Consider the following 17,851-nt stretch of genomic DNA (forward strand, 5'->3'; position numbering starts at 1 on the left):
TGTTCCTATTCTTAATAGTTCTGGAAGCTGTACTCAAGAAAAAGATTTTTTGCTCAGGAATAAGGCGGACACAGAGTGAAATCCCATTAGGAACAGCAGGATTCCCTGACTGCAATCCAAGACCCACAGAAGACCTGGCCTTCACTCTTGAACTTCGCTGCTAAGTGAGGGCTAGCACCAAGGTGCCGCAGATAGGAAGCAGCTGTGTGGGAGGGCTGGGCATTTGTGTTATGGGAAGCTGCATCTCCTCGGGAGTCCAGAGGGACTCTCCTGAGTCACAAGCCCAGCAGCTCACTCTTCCAGCCAGAGCTGCTTAAAACACCAGGGCTGCTGAACTGCTTCAGCACCTCATCCAAGAGCAGAACCTCTCAGTTCACAGCAGCCAAAGAGCAAGTTGTAGGGTCTCCCTTTATTTAAAAAAGGAACCAGTTGAAAGGCTTGACCCTGGCCCAGCAGCAAATCTTCCTCCCTTTTCAGTGACTCACCAGTTTCTCTGACTGAAGGCAGGGATGCTGGTCAGGCTCTGGTCACTGGCGGGGTAATACTGAGCATATGATGGGCGGGTGTAGGGGACCGATGTACGTTTGTCTTCCTCGTAGCTTTTCTTTGCTGCTTTTTTCTCAGCTTTGGTCAGCTTGTGATCCTTTCGGTTAAGGAGCAATGACTCATGCTCAAAAGGCTCCTGGGGACACAGGAGGATGTTGATTTAATTACCAGTCTTTGTGACATACAATAAGCCTTACTTTGAAACCAAGAAATGGCTGGCTGTCTCCAGTACTTAGCAAAGAGCCTGCTCACAGACGCACAGGTGGGTTTACTGTCTTCCTGTCAGCAGCAGAAATTCTCAACTCTAACCTAGCACCAGCTTTGGACAACCTAAGTCTGCCTTCCATATCAAAAGAATGGGAGAGTTCAGAGAATTACCAGACTATATTTTCAGAACTTTTCCCCCTCTCTTTCTGCTAGGAAAACTCACAACGGCCAAATTATTCTCATGACTGAGCACACACTCCTAGGATGAGACTAGGATAGAATAGGTGGTTTGGAGAGGGGAGGGGGACTGTCTGGGGCAAGGAAAAGAAGCAGATGAATTCAAGTTGTCTGCATGAAACAAAACTTTGGATGAAGGAAACTAGCTTGCCAGACAAGCCTCCCTCAGTGGAGAGTGCAGTACTGGGACACATGCATACCAGGGTCTTACCTTGGTGATGAGGTGAGGGTATTTCAGACAGGCAAGTTGCAGGACTGGCTCCTTGATCCCCTTTATGTTCAAGGATGCTTGGGGAGCTGGCTCCTTCTCAACAAAGTGCAGTAGGTTCTCCACCTCCTTTCGAGTAAAGTTCAGCATTGGATTGAGATCATCCACGACCCTATCTAGAAGGGAGAAGACATGGAGAAAGTCAGTTCACAGCAAAGAAAACTGTAAAAGCATAGCTACAAATATTGGAAGAAAGGTTGTGGGTGGCATAATTGTTACCAATATCTAAACCATCTCAGGCCACCCCATATCTGAAAGTCAAACAGCAGGTCTGAGACCCTCATGAAACAGAAATATGTTAAGAGAAAATTGCATAACCAGCTCAGCTCTTATCATTAAACCCATCTTCAGCAATCTGAGGTAAATTCCCTCTTAAGCAATTATTTGAATCAGAATGAGATGGAAGGAACTGCTAACTTTCTATGACTGAAAGCCTGTGTTTCCACATCCTGCCCCCCTCCCCTCCCACTCTTGATACAATTAGAGTGGTAGCCTGTATAAATGTGCCTCTTCTGAGCCTGGAAGATGGCCCACCTGACATGCCCTGCTTGGAAATCTGACGGTCATAGATCTTCTTTTCGAGGGTGAAATCAGCCACAAGGCGATAGATGTGACAGGGCTTTTTCTGGCCGTAACGGTATACCCGACATACTGCCTGAGCATCATGGCAAGGGTTCCAGGAAGCATCAAACACCACCACTCGGTTGGCACCAATCAGATTCACGCCCAAGCACCCAGCCCTTTAAAACACAAGCCAATAATCACAGAACCTTTAGTTTTAAAGATAGTTTTCAAATTGGTTTTACCCTCTGTGACTCCTACCCCGATATTATCCTCTTTATCCTAAGCAGAATATACTGAATGATTCTGCTAATGAACAGTGCATTCCTCAAGCACTGAAAAGTATGCCCTGAAAGTCCAACATGGAAGTACCTACCAGCTCAGAAAGAAAACCCACCCTCCCATCCCTCTGTGATGAGTAAAGGCCCATATCTTGGCCCCAGAGTGATGTCACTGGCTGAGGGGAAATGTCTGCGTACCAATGTTTCTGATGTGTTTAGTCTAACAGCTTAGGAGAATGACTGGTTCATACCCTATCGAGGGCATTCTGATGGCAGAAGGCAGCACAGCCTGCAAGTCTCTTGGCATGAGACAAATAATGCCATCAGCCTTTTACAGTTATATTACACTTTCTACTTATTAAAGCACTTTCACATTCATCACATCATCTAAGCCTCAGAACCGTCCTGAGAGAAAAGATAATTATGACCATTGTGAATGAAGGTCTCAAAGAAATTCATGACACTATCATAATTGCCCTACTAACACAATTTCTTTCTGGGGTCCCCTCTCTGACCTCAAGAACAAGTCACAAACCTGAGGAGATTTCTTCTGACAGAACTTGGACAAGCCTTTGTGGTACCTGCCCATGCAGTCAAATGCCCTGAATGCAGTCCTCTGACCTCCCCTCTCAGGATCCACTCACCTTGTGGAGAGAAGGAACAGCCAGGTGGTGAGGTTGCTGGGATCATTGAACTGATTAATGAGCCGCTCCCTCTCAAAGGCAGGGGTGCTACCATCTAGCCCTAGGACAGAAGGAAATACACAAGAAATGGACAGATGAGGGCAGTGGTATACAGCAAAATCAATGGGCAAATGTGTTTAAAACAAAACAAACACACACTACAGTGCTCAGATTCCACACCCTGGACATTCCGTGGGGATCTACCATGAGACCCAGGCATCTATAATTTTAAAATACCCCCAAGTGATTCACATGTGCAACAAAGACTATAAACTGTGTTTTTCCCTTTAGTATCTTGGGTCAATTCTAAGGCCAAGGTTCCTAGACTTCAGAGTGCAAAAGAATCACCCTAGTTAAGGAAGCCTGGTAAACACTGGCTTAAGGTAACTGCTCTGCCTCAGTCCTGTGAATCCTAGTGACTGCAAAAGGACCAAGGGTTTTGTGTTTTGATATGGATGATGTTCCTCCCCCACGCAGGAATCCACATTGTTAACAAGCTCCTAAGGCTAAGAAGTTGCTCGAAGGAGACATAAAAAAAATAGAACTGGAGCAGTGGGATGGGACATATGAGTGAAAAGAGGGAAGCTCAAAAGAAAGAGAAAAGGTAAGCTTCAGTTAAGAAGCATGAATAAGGGAAGAGAGGGGTGACATTTGCCACCTATAGTAAAGCAGAGAAAAGGGCAAAGCTAAGGGTATGAAATACTACATGGAGAACTGAATCACTACCAATGTAGGAAGCATTAGTTTAATTGCCTGGTATTAGAGGCTCCCTCAATCAACACCCCAATCTACCTTTCAACTTGAGTTCCCACAATTTCCAAGCACAAAAAAGCTCAGCACTGACTCACTGGGCAAGCCTATAGTCAACACAAGGATCCAGGCTAGCTCCTGTGCTGGAGTCTCATCACCACCCCCTGAACCTCCATTTCTCTAAATCTTTCCTTTAGGCCAGGGCTTCTCAACAAGAATATTTCCCCACCCTGCTACCCCACAGGGAACATTTGGCAATGTTTGGAGACCGTTTGGGTTGTTATAACGCTGTGGATGCTACTGCCATCTAGTGAGTAGAGAACAGAGATGCTGCTAAACATCCTACAATGCAAAGGACAGCCCCCTACAACAAAGAGTTAACTGGCCCAAATGTCAATATCTGGTCAATAAGTCTCTGAAGTCAATATTTCTCAACTTTTTTTTTCATTACCACCCCACTAAGGAGTCTTTTTACACATTTTTTCCCAATCACCATGCCCTCCATAAAATTTTAACACCACAGATATACTGTATATGTTTATTCATTATATACATATTTGTGCTTTATACTCTTAAAAAGTTAAGATTTTTTGTCTCCTCGAGAACCAATTTTCACCCCCTTAGGGACACCATCTCCCCCAATTTGAATACATGATCTAGGCTGTGTTCACTTTGTTCCTTCTGCCTAAGATGATCTTTGGGCCACACCAGCTCTGTATATTCAAATTCTCCCCATCTCTGCAAGTCTAGTGCAAGTCCCACCTCCTCCAGGAAGCCTTCTCCAACCATCCTCACCATGATGATTCTGTCCTCCTTAGAACCCCCATGAGGGCAATCAATCAGTGCTACTTTGAATCTGTCCTTGAGTTGCTGCACCTCAGATGATGACAAGGCATATGTCTTCTACATCTCTGTGCTCCCCCTATCTGGCTTAAGCTCCCCAGCCCAGGACAGTGCCTCACACAAAGCAGCTCGCTCTTAGTGTCTCTCTGCTCCTTAGTCAATCACAGATATTCTTGTTCATGTGATGGTGAATGGAGTAGGAGAAGAAAGGAAGAGAGAGAGGGGAAGGAAACTCTTAGGCAGACCTTGCCAAGGCTCCAGGAAGAAAGCAGCAATGAACTCACGGAAGTAGCTGACGTTTCGAACCCACTTCTGTACTCCTTGCCCCTCAGCACCAGGTAGACAGGGCGCTTCTCGTTTGCCTAGGAACTCCTCGATTAAAGCCAAGGTGGAAAGGCTCTGGCTGAAAGGGACACATTTGGTTCAGAAGGCTCCTGGACCTAAGGGAATCTTGTTCCCCAATAGGCCCACCTCAATAGGCTCCCCTCTGACAGTGGGAGCTCCCACATCCTACTCCCCACAAAGAACCACCCTAGCTCATAAGGGAGTAGAGTATCCACACACTTATTACCACCACCCTACTAAAAAATTCTCTATCCTATTACTTCCTCGATTGAAAAATTCTGAGATTTAGCTCAGTGCAGAGTAACAAATAGCATCAGCATTAAAAACCAACACTGCATGAATATGCCTTAGATCTAATTATAGGCCACAGGCAATATTATGGATCTTACTAAGGAGATAGATCATTTAAGTTGCTTCCAAGTTATCCACAGAGCCAGTCCATAAAAGCAGTGTAACACTAGGCTCTCCCTAAGTTACAATCACCGCTTTCCTCTCAAAGTATTTTACACATGGGAACCCTCAGTCTGAGACTCCCAAGCCAGGCTCCTGCCACTTAGCTCTCACTGGAGCATAATCTAGTCGGAACAAAGGAGAAGCAATCTACTTTACGTCTGTTTCCCTGAGGAGTGAGGCCTTGATGGGACTCAAAGCTCTGGCAAGACTGAGAATGTGACTTGGAACAAAAAACATCATTTATTTGGCCTTATATACAAAGCTTAGAGAAAAAAAAAGGCTGGGGAGGCACAGACGCAGTTTAGACCAGGGGTCAGCAAACGTTTTCTGTAAAGGACCAGAGAGTAAATATTTTTCGGCTTTGCAGACCACACACAGTCTCTGCTGCATATGCTTCTCTTTTTTTAATTTTAATTTTTTAAATTTTTTATTTTATTTTTTTTGGCCGCACCCTGTGGCTTACGGGATCTTAGTTCCCTGACCAGGGATCGAACCCGTGTGCCCCGCAGTGGGATCGCAAGAGTCCTAACCACTGGACCACCAAGGAATTCCCTGCATATGCTTCTTTAAAAAAACAAAAACAAAAAAAAACTCTTTTCAAATGTAAAAACTAGCTCTCAGGCTGTACAAAAACAGGCCACAGGTCATATTTGGCCTGCGTCACAATTTGAAGGATTAGACTGTGATCTCCAATGTTAGCCTAAGGTTTCAAATTGTTCTTTGCAGAGAAATTGCATTGAATAAAAAAAGAAACTCTAAGAAAGAGAAGAAATGCAAGAAGGTCCTCACAAGAAGCACTGGTTGCAGAGGCATGGAGATAAAAGGGGGCTGGTGCAACCCCGGATGGTCTCACTCTGCAGGGGTTGTATCACTCTTTACCAAAGACACACACTCGGCACTTTCTCTTCCTACCTGAACACAAGGATCTTGTCTCCAAGCTTCACACTTTCCTCAATCAGGTGGAAAAGCAGTACCATCTTGGGAGAGTTCTCTAAGACACCAGTCTGGTAATTAGTCAAAAGGTCCTTGGCCTATAGGAGAGGAAATGAGGCAGCTTGGAGCAGGTCCATGGGCAGATTACTAGAAATACAATTCTCTCCCTCAAAGGCAGCAGCTCACGGACAACCTTAATAGTTCCCTGCAGACCTTAGCAGTACAGTGCACTGCGCAAGACCCACCCTCTCCCCACGAAAGCTTTGCACAATCCCTTCTCAGCAGTGGTTTATGGCCATAAAAGTATCTGCTTGACTCACCCATTCATATGTGACAATGTTGTTGCCTCGCTCCTGGAAAGGGTTAAAGCCGACCCCTTGTAGGAACTTGCTATTGGTCGCTTCTCCCATTGAGGTGCTGTCCTCACCCTTGCCTTTTGTTCCCTGTGAAGGGCAGCGGGCACTAGTCGCTGATGAACCAAGCTCTTCCACGTCTAAGTCTTGCTCATTGGCCAGGTTCTCCTTCTGAAGGGCTTCGTACAGCACGTCGGGGTGATTCCAGATCTGAGGTTCAAGTTAAAGGGGAGGAAGCATAGGGCAGAGAACAATCTAAGGGTGTCCCAGGGAGTCTGGAAACATGCAGTTATTCAAACACACACCTCCCACAGCACATAGTCACACCAAAAATTAATGTCTCCCCAACCCCCTCATGGTCAAAGAGCCTGCACATTCATTTTCAGTAACCAACTCTGATTGCTATGATACATGAATGGGAGAATTCACACCAGGAGGCATGCCAGTATGATTGGTACACAACCAAAAAGGCTGTGTCACAAGTCTTGCATTCTTATTTAAGCAAGAACAAGAACATTCCTGTTTCACCATGTGGCTACAGCCAACTACTGTATGAAACTATGAAACAAGACCAATCTCTCCCTATGGACAAATGTATCTAACTTACAGATGATCAACCGTAAGTCATTTCAGGGACTATTCGTGGCAGGAGTTGAGAATTCCAGGGGAAAGAGAGGGGGGGCGTGGGAAGGGTATGTATGCACCGCAGCATCCTCAAGACTGTCTGCTTTAGCTTCCTTGCCCTCGTCTAGGACTGTGGGTACAAAAGAAATATTTTGAAACCCATCTGTCCCCAGACACACACCTTCAGCTGACTTATTAAAGCAGTGCTCAATTGGAAATAATATCCAACAGGTTGGTTGAGAGCTGTCAAAGAAACAGATCCTTTGTGAGGCAACAGAGAGCATCTGGCCAGGTCAAAGACAAGTCAGGGTCCATCAACCTGTTCACGAGGCTCAGTGCTAAAGACACCTAGGCCTTGCTGTCCCCAAACCATCTTAAGCATTATCAGAATGAAAGAGATCTTGATCTGATTAAATACAGAATCAAATGGAAGGTATCCCTAATAATGTGTCTATGCTATATATTTCTTGAATCCTGATTACGCTAGCAGTCAAAAATTTTGTCCCACGATGTTCCACCATCACTCCATTTCTCAGGTGAAAAAAATCAGTGAGAAAGGAAGTGACTTCTCAAGTTTGGTATAACAAGTTGCACATTTGCAAGGGGCACCATTTACATTATAGTCTATGAGTGGCACTCCCGGGAACTGTCTTGCCTTGGAGCCCTCAATTCAGTGAACTTCTTCCTTTATCAAGGACTCCCAGCAGGAACAACTCCCTTGGGACCGTGAGCATCCTTAGTCTGTGTCTTAGTATTCCCTGAGGCCTCAACACACCTTGCAGCAGACACAGAAAGCCTTGAGAGGGTTCAGCCCCAGCCAGCCGCTGCTACCACAGTCCCGGAAGCGGTCCATGAACTGTGTATACAAATCTCGCTGGATCTTAGAGAGTCGCACCAGGATCACATTTTCTTCCTTGGCAGGGAGATGAATCTTCAGCACAGTGTGGCCTCTCCTACAAAGGTACAGATCAGAATTGACAAGGCAGTGTGCCCAGGAGGGGTCAGTGCAGGATAAAAACAGAACCCTGCATTTCTGCCACACCGCCTTCTTTAGGATCTCTACATTCACAACAGCCTTACCATAATGCGGATTGGCTCAGCAACCATCAAGAAACTTATTTTGAGTATAAAAACTAAAGCAAAGAGGCAGAGTGACCTGGGAACTCCAGGTTCTTACCCTAATCTAGGGCTGCTTCTCTAAGCTTTCTCCACACATGCCATCTTAACAAGGAAAAACAAGGGGATGCTTCAGACTGGCCTAACCTACATCTTCTAAGATGCTGAAACTGGTGAAGCCATACCCCTGAGAACCACCACTTTATTCTTTCACTCAAGTCATTAGAATGGTAGCTGTCTCCTGCTTCTCTCAGCAAGTAAGGCAGATATCCCTAGTAACCTCAAAGATTAACTTCTGAGAAAAGCACTTCTGGACCAGACTCAGAGATTGAAATATTGGATATCCACCGTCTGCTAGCTATTCAGGAAAAGCTATTCAGTAAAAGGAAAGTTGTACTATTGCCCTACTAGAAAGGGGCCCTCCCACTGTTACCACCTTTCCCCTTCAGGAAAGCCTTGTCATGTCTATTCCACCAGGGCTCTCCAAGGATTTAGAAAACAGAGCCCTGAGGATGGCTCACCTCTGCACAAAGCCCTCCAGGAGGCTGTGCAGCACATGGCTCCGGTACCGCATGAGGCGGACATCCTGAGGCGTGCTGTCAATACACTGTCCATTCAGGATGGGGCGCTCAAACATGTTGCTGAACTCCTGCCGGGTGCCAAGGAAGTCTGGGCGCACAAAGTCCACCATGCACCAGTACTCGATGAGGTTGTTCTGCAGGGGGTATCCAGTCAGCACCACCCGGCGGCGAGAGCGAATGTTCTTCAGGGCCTGTGAGGTGCTGGCCTGGCAGTTTTTGATGCGGTGTCCCTCGTCACAGATTACCACATCAGGGCCAGGGCGGCATAAGGCCTTCTCAAACTCTAGGGAGGGAAGAGGATCCGGAGTAAGAGGGTGAGAGGGTCTGCTCTTAGTCAACAATATGAGAAGTAGGGGTGCACCCTGGAGGAGACAGAAGAAATGAAGGAAGCAGGAAAGCAAGAGTCAGCCCCCATTGGTGAAAGGGAGCCAGCCATTCAAGCTCCTGTGCATTTGGTGTGACACATTAACCTGGCCTATTGACTCTTGCAGTAAATATCCCTTTTCCCTCTTTCCTTTCCTTAATTTTTTTCCCTTTAGGCTAAGAGTAAAACTGACTTGCATTCCTAGGGCTTATACCAACTAGGTAGCAGACAGCATGACTTTACAGAGTACCAGCCTAGGATTAAAAATGAGTCTGGATGATTTTGATGGGAATAATCCAGACGCTTCCACTGGCTCTCACCATTGTCTTGGTGCCATCTGAGAGCTGGCTGGTGGGAACTAACTAAAGGACAAGGTCTTCCTGGAGTTACTCGCCAGTCAACGCTAAATGGCAAATTCAGCCACAGAAGCAAACCTAAAAAACAGAATCTCATAGATGAAGAGATCTATAAAATGAAACAGCCTCTGAACCTTAAAAAAAATTTTCTTCCCCAAATAGACCAAGGCCCCATAGAAGAGGGAACAGAACTAGAACTATGAGAAAAATGGCTTTCACCAAAAAACAAGAAAATTGGGATAAATTCTTCTTTTATAAATTCACAAACAACATTATTACTACTCTGTATATTAGCGATTTAAATACTTTATATTTTCGTAATGCTATCTCACAACATCTCTGGGAAGTGGTGAAGGGAGCAGTTACTCTTCTAACTATTCTATGAAAGACACAGGGGAGTCTCCCCCATGCCAGCCTGTGGCCTGGCCTACCCAGAATTCCACTGCCTGCAGAGAAAGCAATACCTTCTGAGAGCCAGTGCAGGTCATCCCACCTACCTCGGGGACCAGGATTTCTGGTTCATGTCAATACAACTCACATCAATAATGCTTCCCATTTGACTAGGTGCTATAGCAGACACTATTTCTTTTCCCCTGGATCACCCTTTAGAGTATTCCCAGAGAGGCTGCCCACCTCTTCGAAACTCCTGCTGTCGATCTTCCTCATCCAGATCAATGATGACCGGGTGAGAACGTTTCTTGGTTTTCTTCGGTCTACCTGTGGCAAAGGATTTCTTCAGGGTGAGGAGTCTGTACATTTCGTACCCCATCAGCAGCACCCCACCCTCTGACACCCAATCAGCCATCACTTTAGCACGAGCTGCCATTGTCCTGCAAGAGTGAACAGAAAGAAAGTATTATTGCTTCCCCTGCTCCCCAGGAAAAATTCCTCACAGTCAAAGCTGTGTTCATGTACATTCAGAAGTCCTTATTGCCAAAGACTTCATGTGGCAGCATCACAGGGCTGGCCAGCTGCCCAAGGACTTTCCCACCATTCTAGAGACACTAATTGCACTAAGGATGGACTGGTTCACTGATGATGGTTAAATAACAAAAAACAGAAATTCAATGGCACAAGACAAGCAAAAGTGACAACCTCCCTGGATGTACATTCATGACTACAATTCTACATTTGAGGGAGAATTTCAAGTTATTCCCACAATGAATACTAAGTAGTAAAAGCAAGGGCAACATTCTGCCTTTCACCTGCCCAGGTCCTCGTGAATAAAGAGCCAAGGACGCACAGTAAAGGAAAAAGAACAGCAGTGATCGGATGCCACTCAGCACAGTCCCTCTACTCCTAAACAATTGAGCCCTGGCTGTATTTCATTAACTGCTGTGTGGACTGACAGTCCTGAAATCTAGGAAAGAGCAGGTGATCAGCCACCAGTGGGGCCACTCATAGTCTCCTCATTTTGATGTGTGTGACCAAACATCACAAAAGGTGGTCTCTGCAGAAAAGAAAGTCTACCTTCTCAATTATCCATATCAACGAGGGGAAAGGGTAGCATGGATTGCTGGCTTGGATCAAGAAATAGCTTTAGATTTTTGGAAACCAGGTTGAATTTACGGAATGGAAATATAAATAATTTTATTTAAATCTAAAACAAAAAAAGGTTTGCACCTTTCAAAGCTTGGAAGTTGTACTGTTAAAGGTCAAATATAGATTGGTGCTTAAAAGAAGAGACTGGTGATTAGGTTTCTAATAAAAGATAAATGTAAGAGGTGAAAAGTTAGGAGATGGAAAGTTTCATTTTATCATGTTGAATTTTATTACTATACACATGGGAAAACGCGACCATGTACACAGATTTTTCAGGATATAAAAACATCTTCAAGCAGAATACAAGAAATTTTCCAGGCTACATAACTCTGACTTTACTGAAAAACTAGGCAGAGAAAAAATGAGTAGCAAGAAGAGAGAGGGGGATACATCAAGAAACCAAAAGGAATCTGCGAGGACAAGGCACATACCCAGATAGACTGCCTTGACATCCAGATCCTGGGAAGAAGTCTAAAAGGAAATGGGGGGACCTTCCCTGGTGGTGCAGTGGTTAAGAATCTGCCTGCCAATGCAGAGGACACAGATTCAAGCCCTGATCCGGGAAGGTCCCACATGCCATGGAGCAATTAAGCCCGTGCACCACAACTACTGAGCCTGCGCTCTAGAGCCCGTGAGCCACAACTACTGAGCCCATGTGCCGCAACTACTGAAGCCCGCACTCTGCAACAAGAGAAGCCACCACAACGAGAAGCCCGCACACTGCAACAAAGAGTAGCCCTTGCTCACCGCAACTAGAGAAGGCCTGCACACAGCAACAAAGACCCAAGCCAGCCAAAAGTAAATAAATAAAATAAATAAAAATTTTAAAATAATAATAAAAAAAATAAAAGGAAAGGGGCAGAGAGGAGAGGGCAGGCCACCTACTTGTGCTCATCATTCAAGATGTGAACTTTAAAGAACCGAGGCTGGACTTCTTCAGGCTTGTTGTCAGCTGGAAGGGCTTCAGGAGCTGGGAGCCACATGTTGAACTCTGCCAGCCAGTTCTGAAGAGTATTAACCTATCAGAAAGTCAAGTCCAAAAAGAGAGTTTTAGGGAACAAGCTCAGAGCTGAGCTCATAAGGCTTTTTAGTGCCCAGTAAGGCATTACTCCAGAGCTCTGCAGAGGGGTGACCAAGTGGTGCCTTCCCAAACACTTACCGGCACAATGGCAAGGACGGTTTTGGCTGGCGTGTGGCGGAAGAGGACATCGATGAAGGAGATCACTTGCAAAGTTTTCCCCAGTCCCATGCTGTGGGCCAGGATACAGCCAAAGCCACTACTGGTCTTAAATCGCTCCAAGGACTCAACCAGGTTATCATACAGGAACCGGATCCCACCAATCTGACAGGGAACAAACACAAACAAATATCTTTGGCTGGCAAAGACCAGGGGTCTAGTTTACTTACTTTGGAAGTAGTCAAAATTAAGTAAATGAGCAGACATTATACCAGAGAGCTGGTGTGGATGGCTGCAGAAGTTTCCCTGAACCCTGACTAGTTTATTGGCTGGTGACGTTCTTCTCGGAGAAAACACAGAAAAGCATTCCCCTGGTACAGTGGCCCAGCTGAGGCAAGAATCTTGAGTACCAAATTCCTGACTGGGTCCTTCACTTAGGCTTGGTCTGGCTGACCTTGGCTGCTCACCTCAAGGCAGCCCATTTCACGAGGAGCTATTCTTACTGTTAAGAGTTCTTACGTTGAGTCAACCTCTGCCTTCACAGAGCTTTCACTCACTGGTCCTGGTTCCAGGTTCTGGGTCAACACAAACTACTCTGATCCTTCCTATCAGAAAGTCCCTCAGACTTCTAGTTCTCACATCTCTTCCAGAGCCACAACTCCCTAATCAAAGCACTGCTCTCCAGAGAGTATCTCAATCAGTCTTTCAGATCTCACAGAAGGAGGCTCAAGATTATTCAGCCAAAAGATTAGCACCTTCTACATGATAGGGCATCTCTCAGGCTTGTCCCTTCCCATTCATCAGGAATCCTGAAGCATCAACTGCTAGGAGGAAGAATCAGGCCTTTCCAATAGCTGCTCATGGTACCAAACAAGTACTTCACAGGCTGTGATGCGGGTGACGTCCACAGCAAGGAAGCTGAAAGGAGACCAAGAGAAGAGTCCAGATTTGCTGTACCTGATGCGGTTTCACTGCCCGTGCCAACTGCGGGGCCAGGAAGACATTCTCCTCCTCCGGAGGGTGGTTCAAGTTGACAAGGACCCGCCCCAGAGCGTCGCGCTGGTTTAAGACGTCATTCACATGGGTGCCGCCTTTCTCCTCTTCCTCATCCTCCTCACTGACAGACTCACTGCTGTCCACAATGTGCAGAGTGTCCTCCTCTCCAGAGCTCAATTCAATCACCTCTGAGACAGTCAACAAAACAAAACAAAAACTCAGGAAGCAGAGATAATTTACTGCTCGTTGTTAAAACAGGAGAGCATGGAAACAAAGTTAGAACTTGTTATCACTTGTAAAAATTTTTATTTCTATTATTTCTCTCTTTTAGCTTCACGTTAAGACAAGGGGAAAACTTATATTTACCAAGGAGACTCAGGGAAATTTGTCACAGTCAGACCCCAGACTGAATGAGGAAGGACTGAACAATCTTCTATTCAAAGGTACAGCCAATCTCTCAGGGCAAACACTGGGTCAGGAGGAAGGAGGGGCACCTCTGGCTCAATCTTACCATCTCGACTGCTTTTTTCATCCTCACTGCCACTGCTACTGTCCAAACAAATCACTTCCTGGGTCAAGACCCGAGGAGGCAGTTGGGGTCCATCACTTGCTCTTAAGACAATTTCCTCTGGGGAAAAAAAGATGGAAGGGAATGTCAAAACCACATTTAGCTCAAACATATTTTCGCAAATGATTTGCCATCCTCCTCCTTTGTTGCTCTCTGGGGGACTATCCCCTGAGAAGACAAGTAGAGGGCATCTCAAAAACCCCAGTCTTCTTCCCAAATTCCCTTTTCTCTACTGGCTCTTACTTCCTAGTATTCACCTGACCACTAGAAAATGTCCTAATCCCTTGGCATGTTAACATCCAAAGTTATGGATGAAAATCTAAATAACATCAATTTGAGGAGGTACATTTTTATCCATCTTACTTTTCAAATGAGATCCTTCTGATCATGTGCTTCTAAGAAACTGAATGGATTGAAAGGATTCCTGAGAGGCCACCATCTTATTCCAGCTCTGTCCTTGACCACAGTGTGCACTGAGGGTCTCTTCTCCCTGCAGCACGGGGCCTTTCCTGCCACCTCCACTGCTTACCGGGAAGAAACTCCAGGGGAACGGTGGGAATGGGGGCTGCGTAATCCTTCCTCTGCTGTTCCAGGCGCTTTCTTCTTTCCAATTCTTCCTGTTGTGCTGCTTTGGTAACTGGCTCCAACTGATCCTCCCGGAGCAGCTTGCTAAACATTTAAATAAGAGAGAGCACTTGGGTTCACTTGAGATTTGGGCATGTAATGTCAAGATAAAGAGGGAAACCATCATTGCTGGGCTCAGAGAGCTGAGGTGGGAGAAGCCATATCAGTCCCACTACACCCGTGAAATGGGCAAGGTAAAAAAATAAATGGGACTTCAAGGCTCAGGTGGTTCTGGGCTAATATGTTTTTCATATTATTTAACTTCCTGACAGGTGCCCCTGCTGAATCATCTCTGCACATAACAGATCAAGAGTGAAATAGAGTAATATGTAATTCATAAAGCTGGAAAGCAGTATAAAAAACAGAGGTGTTATATGGGAAAGTAGGATTATGGATGATTCTGCATCCTTATTTCCCAAACTTAAAGTAAATTTTCAAGTCATCATTATGTTTAAAAAAAAAATGAGGGTAGGAGGAAAAAAATATTTATCTCCTTTCAACAGCAAAATTGTCATTGGTAGAAGAAAGGACTATTGGGGATTTGGATAGTTAAGGAAGTTCACATCTGCTGATCTCTTAGCTCAAGGAAGAAGTCCTGCTTTGGACCAGACAGTTGTCTTCCAACCGATGTTGAGTTCTAAGAAAATAAGAACTCAACTTCTTTTATCTCCTCTTATTTTGAGACATAAGGAAAAAATAAAGGAAGAAACCAGAGTCCAACCAGAGCATGCTATGGCTGCTTCCCAGGGCCTCCAAAGAGTGGGACACTCTCCAGGAGTGCTCGAGTGCCATCCACTTCAGCCCTGTATCCTTTGACAGCCCAGACCCAGTGGTCCTGAGCTGCATCTTCACTATTAATTGGGGCACACAACTTACACTTTTCTCCTTGGGAAATCGGACTCTCCTGCTCAAACCAGTCCTTTTGCTACTGACAGCCTTCAAATGAAGGTAATACTTCTACTCCCTCTCTTCCCCTCTTACCCAGAGCATAGCTCACCGTATGTTTCTCCTCATGTGGGAGGGCTTCTGAGCTCTCTTCTTTTTGGGGTCCTCGGAGGCAAGGCTCTTGCCTTGGTGGCGCCTAAGCTGCTCTGAAGGCTCAGACTGAGATGAGGTAGTTGAAGTGCACCGCGGTGGCCGCTGCCCATCTTCCCCCAGCTGGGCACACTCAGTGCCACACATGTCTTCCAGGGATGGGTCTGAAGAGACAAAGGGAAAGAGGTGCCAGGGACCAACCTTTACTGGAGGAAGAATGGGTTTTGATGCCAGACACACCAGGGTTCAAATCTCAACTCAGCAACTTATTAGCTGGTGATCCAATAAAGCAAGTTACATCTCTCTGAACCTCAATGGACTTATCTATAAAATGAGTATAGTAATGTCCACACTGCAGACCTGTTGTGAGGACTAAATAGTGTGCATGCTTAGAACCAGGCCTGGCCCCCAGAGTAGGCTCACAACAAATGATAGCCATCACTCTTGATATAATTTAGCACTATGATCAGAGTGAGGAAGTGTCATGGTCTCAGACTACTCAGAAAGGGACAACTGAGTTCCCAATACAGCTCACACTCATTTGTATGACTCTAAGCAAGTCTCATCTGCCAACAGGGAGACCACTCCTCCCTTCAATGTATTAAAGGATTCATTCAATTTACCAACCATTTAATGAGGGATTACAACATGGCAAGCACTGTCCTAGATGCTTCAAGGAATATTTCTAAATTCCTTCCCTTTAAGGAGTTTGTTTTCTAGACATAATAAGGCAAGGTGTGCTAAATACAAGAGGGGCAGGGAAACTGACCTAAAGACCTTCAAAGTTTAAGGTACCATTTTTCAGCCAAAGGTAATTAGCTAAACCAAGAATAATTGGGCTATGAAAGGTACTATTTCATGGTATGATGACACAAGGAATTATATGGGAGGTAAAATGTAAGTGAGAACTTAAAAGATGAACAGAATGTCTAATGGTATTATTGCCTTGGGGACAGGGGAAAAAGGGGAAGAAATTCCTGACAGAGGGAATGTCATTTGTGGTATCAACCACCAGCAAGAACTGGGGTCTATGTGCACATCCCTCTCCTCATTTGCTGAGCTGCATTCTGTTCACTGGATGGGCAGGCTTTGACAATCACATAGACCTGTCCCCAAGTCTGCCACAGCCTCCCAGATACAAGCACTACACAACCAAAAGGTCTTTCCCAAGGTAAGAGGAATTCAGAATAAGAACAGAAATGCTGAAACTGAGGTGCTCTAGTCCATGCCACTTGGCTCTCAGGCAGGAAGGACTCAGGAAGTTTTGTTTTTTGTTGGTATTATTTTTGTTTGTTATTTTGGATTTACCAGTTTTCCACTAGTGTCTTTTTCTGTTATAGGATCCTATCTAGGATACTATATTGTGTTTAGCTTTCACGTCTTTTTAGGCTTCCCTAAACTGCAGCAGTTTCTCAGCCTATTCTTGTCTTTCATGACGTTGATTTTTTTTTTTTTTTTTGTCCCTACCAAGGGACTTGTGCAATCTTAGTTCCCTAAGTTTGAACCCAGGCTCCGGCAGTGACAGCGCCAAGTCCAAACCACTGGACCACCAGGGAACTCCCAACCTTGATACTTTTTTGAAGAGTACTGGTCAGGTGTTTTGTAGACTGTCCCCCAATTTGGGTTTGTCTGATGATTAGATTGGGGTTATGACTTTTAGGAAAGAATACCACAGAGGTGAAGTGCTCTTCTCATCACATCTTATCAGGGTACATGATATCAACATGACTTATCACTGGTGACATTAACCTTGAAGTGGTGTCTGCCAGATTTCTCCACTGTAAAATTACTATGTTTCCCTTTCCATATTTTATTCTTAAGAGGCCAGTCACTAAGCCTGGCCCACATTCAGGGGGAAGAGAATTAAGCTCCATTTCCTGGAGGGAGGGGCATCAAAGAATTTCTGGACATATATTAAAACCACATACAAAAAAGCTTGGGGGGGGGGCGTTATTTGAGGCTTTCAGAACACAAATATCCTTAAAAGTTTCATCCACTAATTATAACATTTATCAGTGGATCTTACCTAGAGCAATTATTACTGTGGTGTTCTAATGGTGGTTTTCTATTTCCCTCTTTCCATCTACATTTATTATCTGCAATTTTTCTGTAAGGGAGATTTGTCCCTTCTCCCTCATTTATATATTCAACATTTAAAAAAACATGTCAGGGCTTCCCTGGTGGCGCAGTGGTTGAGAGTCCGCCTGCCGATGCAGGGGACACGGGTTCGTGCCCCGGTCCAGGAGGATCCCACATGCCGCAGAGCGGCTGGGCCCGTGAGCCATGGCCGCTGAGCCTGCGCGTCCGGAGGCTGTGCTCCGCAACGGGAGAGGCCACAACGGTGAGAGGCCCGCGTGCCGCAAAAAACAAAACAAAACAAAACAAAAAACACATGTCAGTATGGACTC

General features: G+C 45.3%; 1 protein-coding gene across 3 annotated transcripts in view; it reads right to left on the bottom strand.

The window, feature by feature from the left end:
• RAD54L2 (RAD54 like 2) overlaps positions 1 to 17,851 on the bottom strand; it is an 88,225-nt gene that overhangs the window by 8,800 nt on the left and 61,574 nt on the right. For all 3 annotated transcript variants that reach the window (XM_082848224.1, XM_082848225.1, XM_082848226.1), the window contains 16 exons: positions 15,406 to 15,607; positions 14,314 to 14,453; positions 13,728 to 13,844; positions 13,178 to 13,404; positions 12,203 to 12,385; positions 11,929 to 12,062; positions 10,135 to 10,331; positions 8,722 to 9,064; positions 7,860 to 8,037; positions 6,428 to 6,670; positions 6,087 to 6,205; positions 4,661 to 4,779; positions 2,745 to 2,844; positions 1,793 to 1,998; positions 1,202 to 1,374; positions 486 to 682 (listed from right to left, as the gene is read on the bottom strand). In XM_082848224.1, the coding sequence (XP_082704350.1) occupies positions 486 to 682; positions 1,202 to 1,374; positions 1,793 to 1,998; positions 2,745 to 2,844; positions 4,661 to 4,779; positions 6,087 to 6,205; positions 6,428 to 6,670; positions 7,860 to 8,037; positions 8,722 to 9,064; positions 10,135 to 10,331; positions 11,929 to 12,062; positions 12,203 to 12,385; positions 13,178 to 13,404; positions 13,728 to 13,844; positions 14,314 to 14,453; positions 15,406 to 15,607 (2,878 nt within the window). The remainder of the gene's footprint in view (positions 1 to 485; positions 683 to 1,201; positions 1,375 to 1,792; positions 1,999 to 2,744; positions 2,845 to 4,660; positions 4,780 to 6,086; positions 6,206 to 6,427; positions 6,671 to 7,859; positions 8,038 to 8,721; positions 9,065 to 10,134; positions 10,332 to 11,928; positions 12,063 to 12,202; positions 12,386 to 13,177; positions 13,405 to 13,727; positions 13,845 to 14,313; positions 14,454 to 15,405; positions 15,608 to 17,851) is intronic.

Source organism: Leucopleurus acutus, assembly GCF_964270905.1.
Source record: "Leucopleurus acutus genome assembly, chromosome: 10".
NCBI classification, from domain to species: Eukaryota; Metazoa; Chordata; class Mammalia; order Artiodactyla; family Delphinidae; genus Leucopleurus; species Leucopleurus acutus.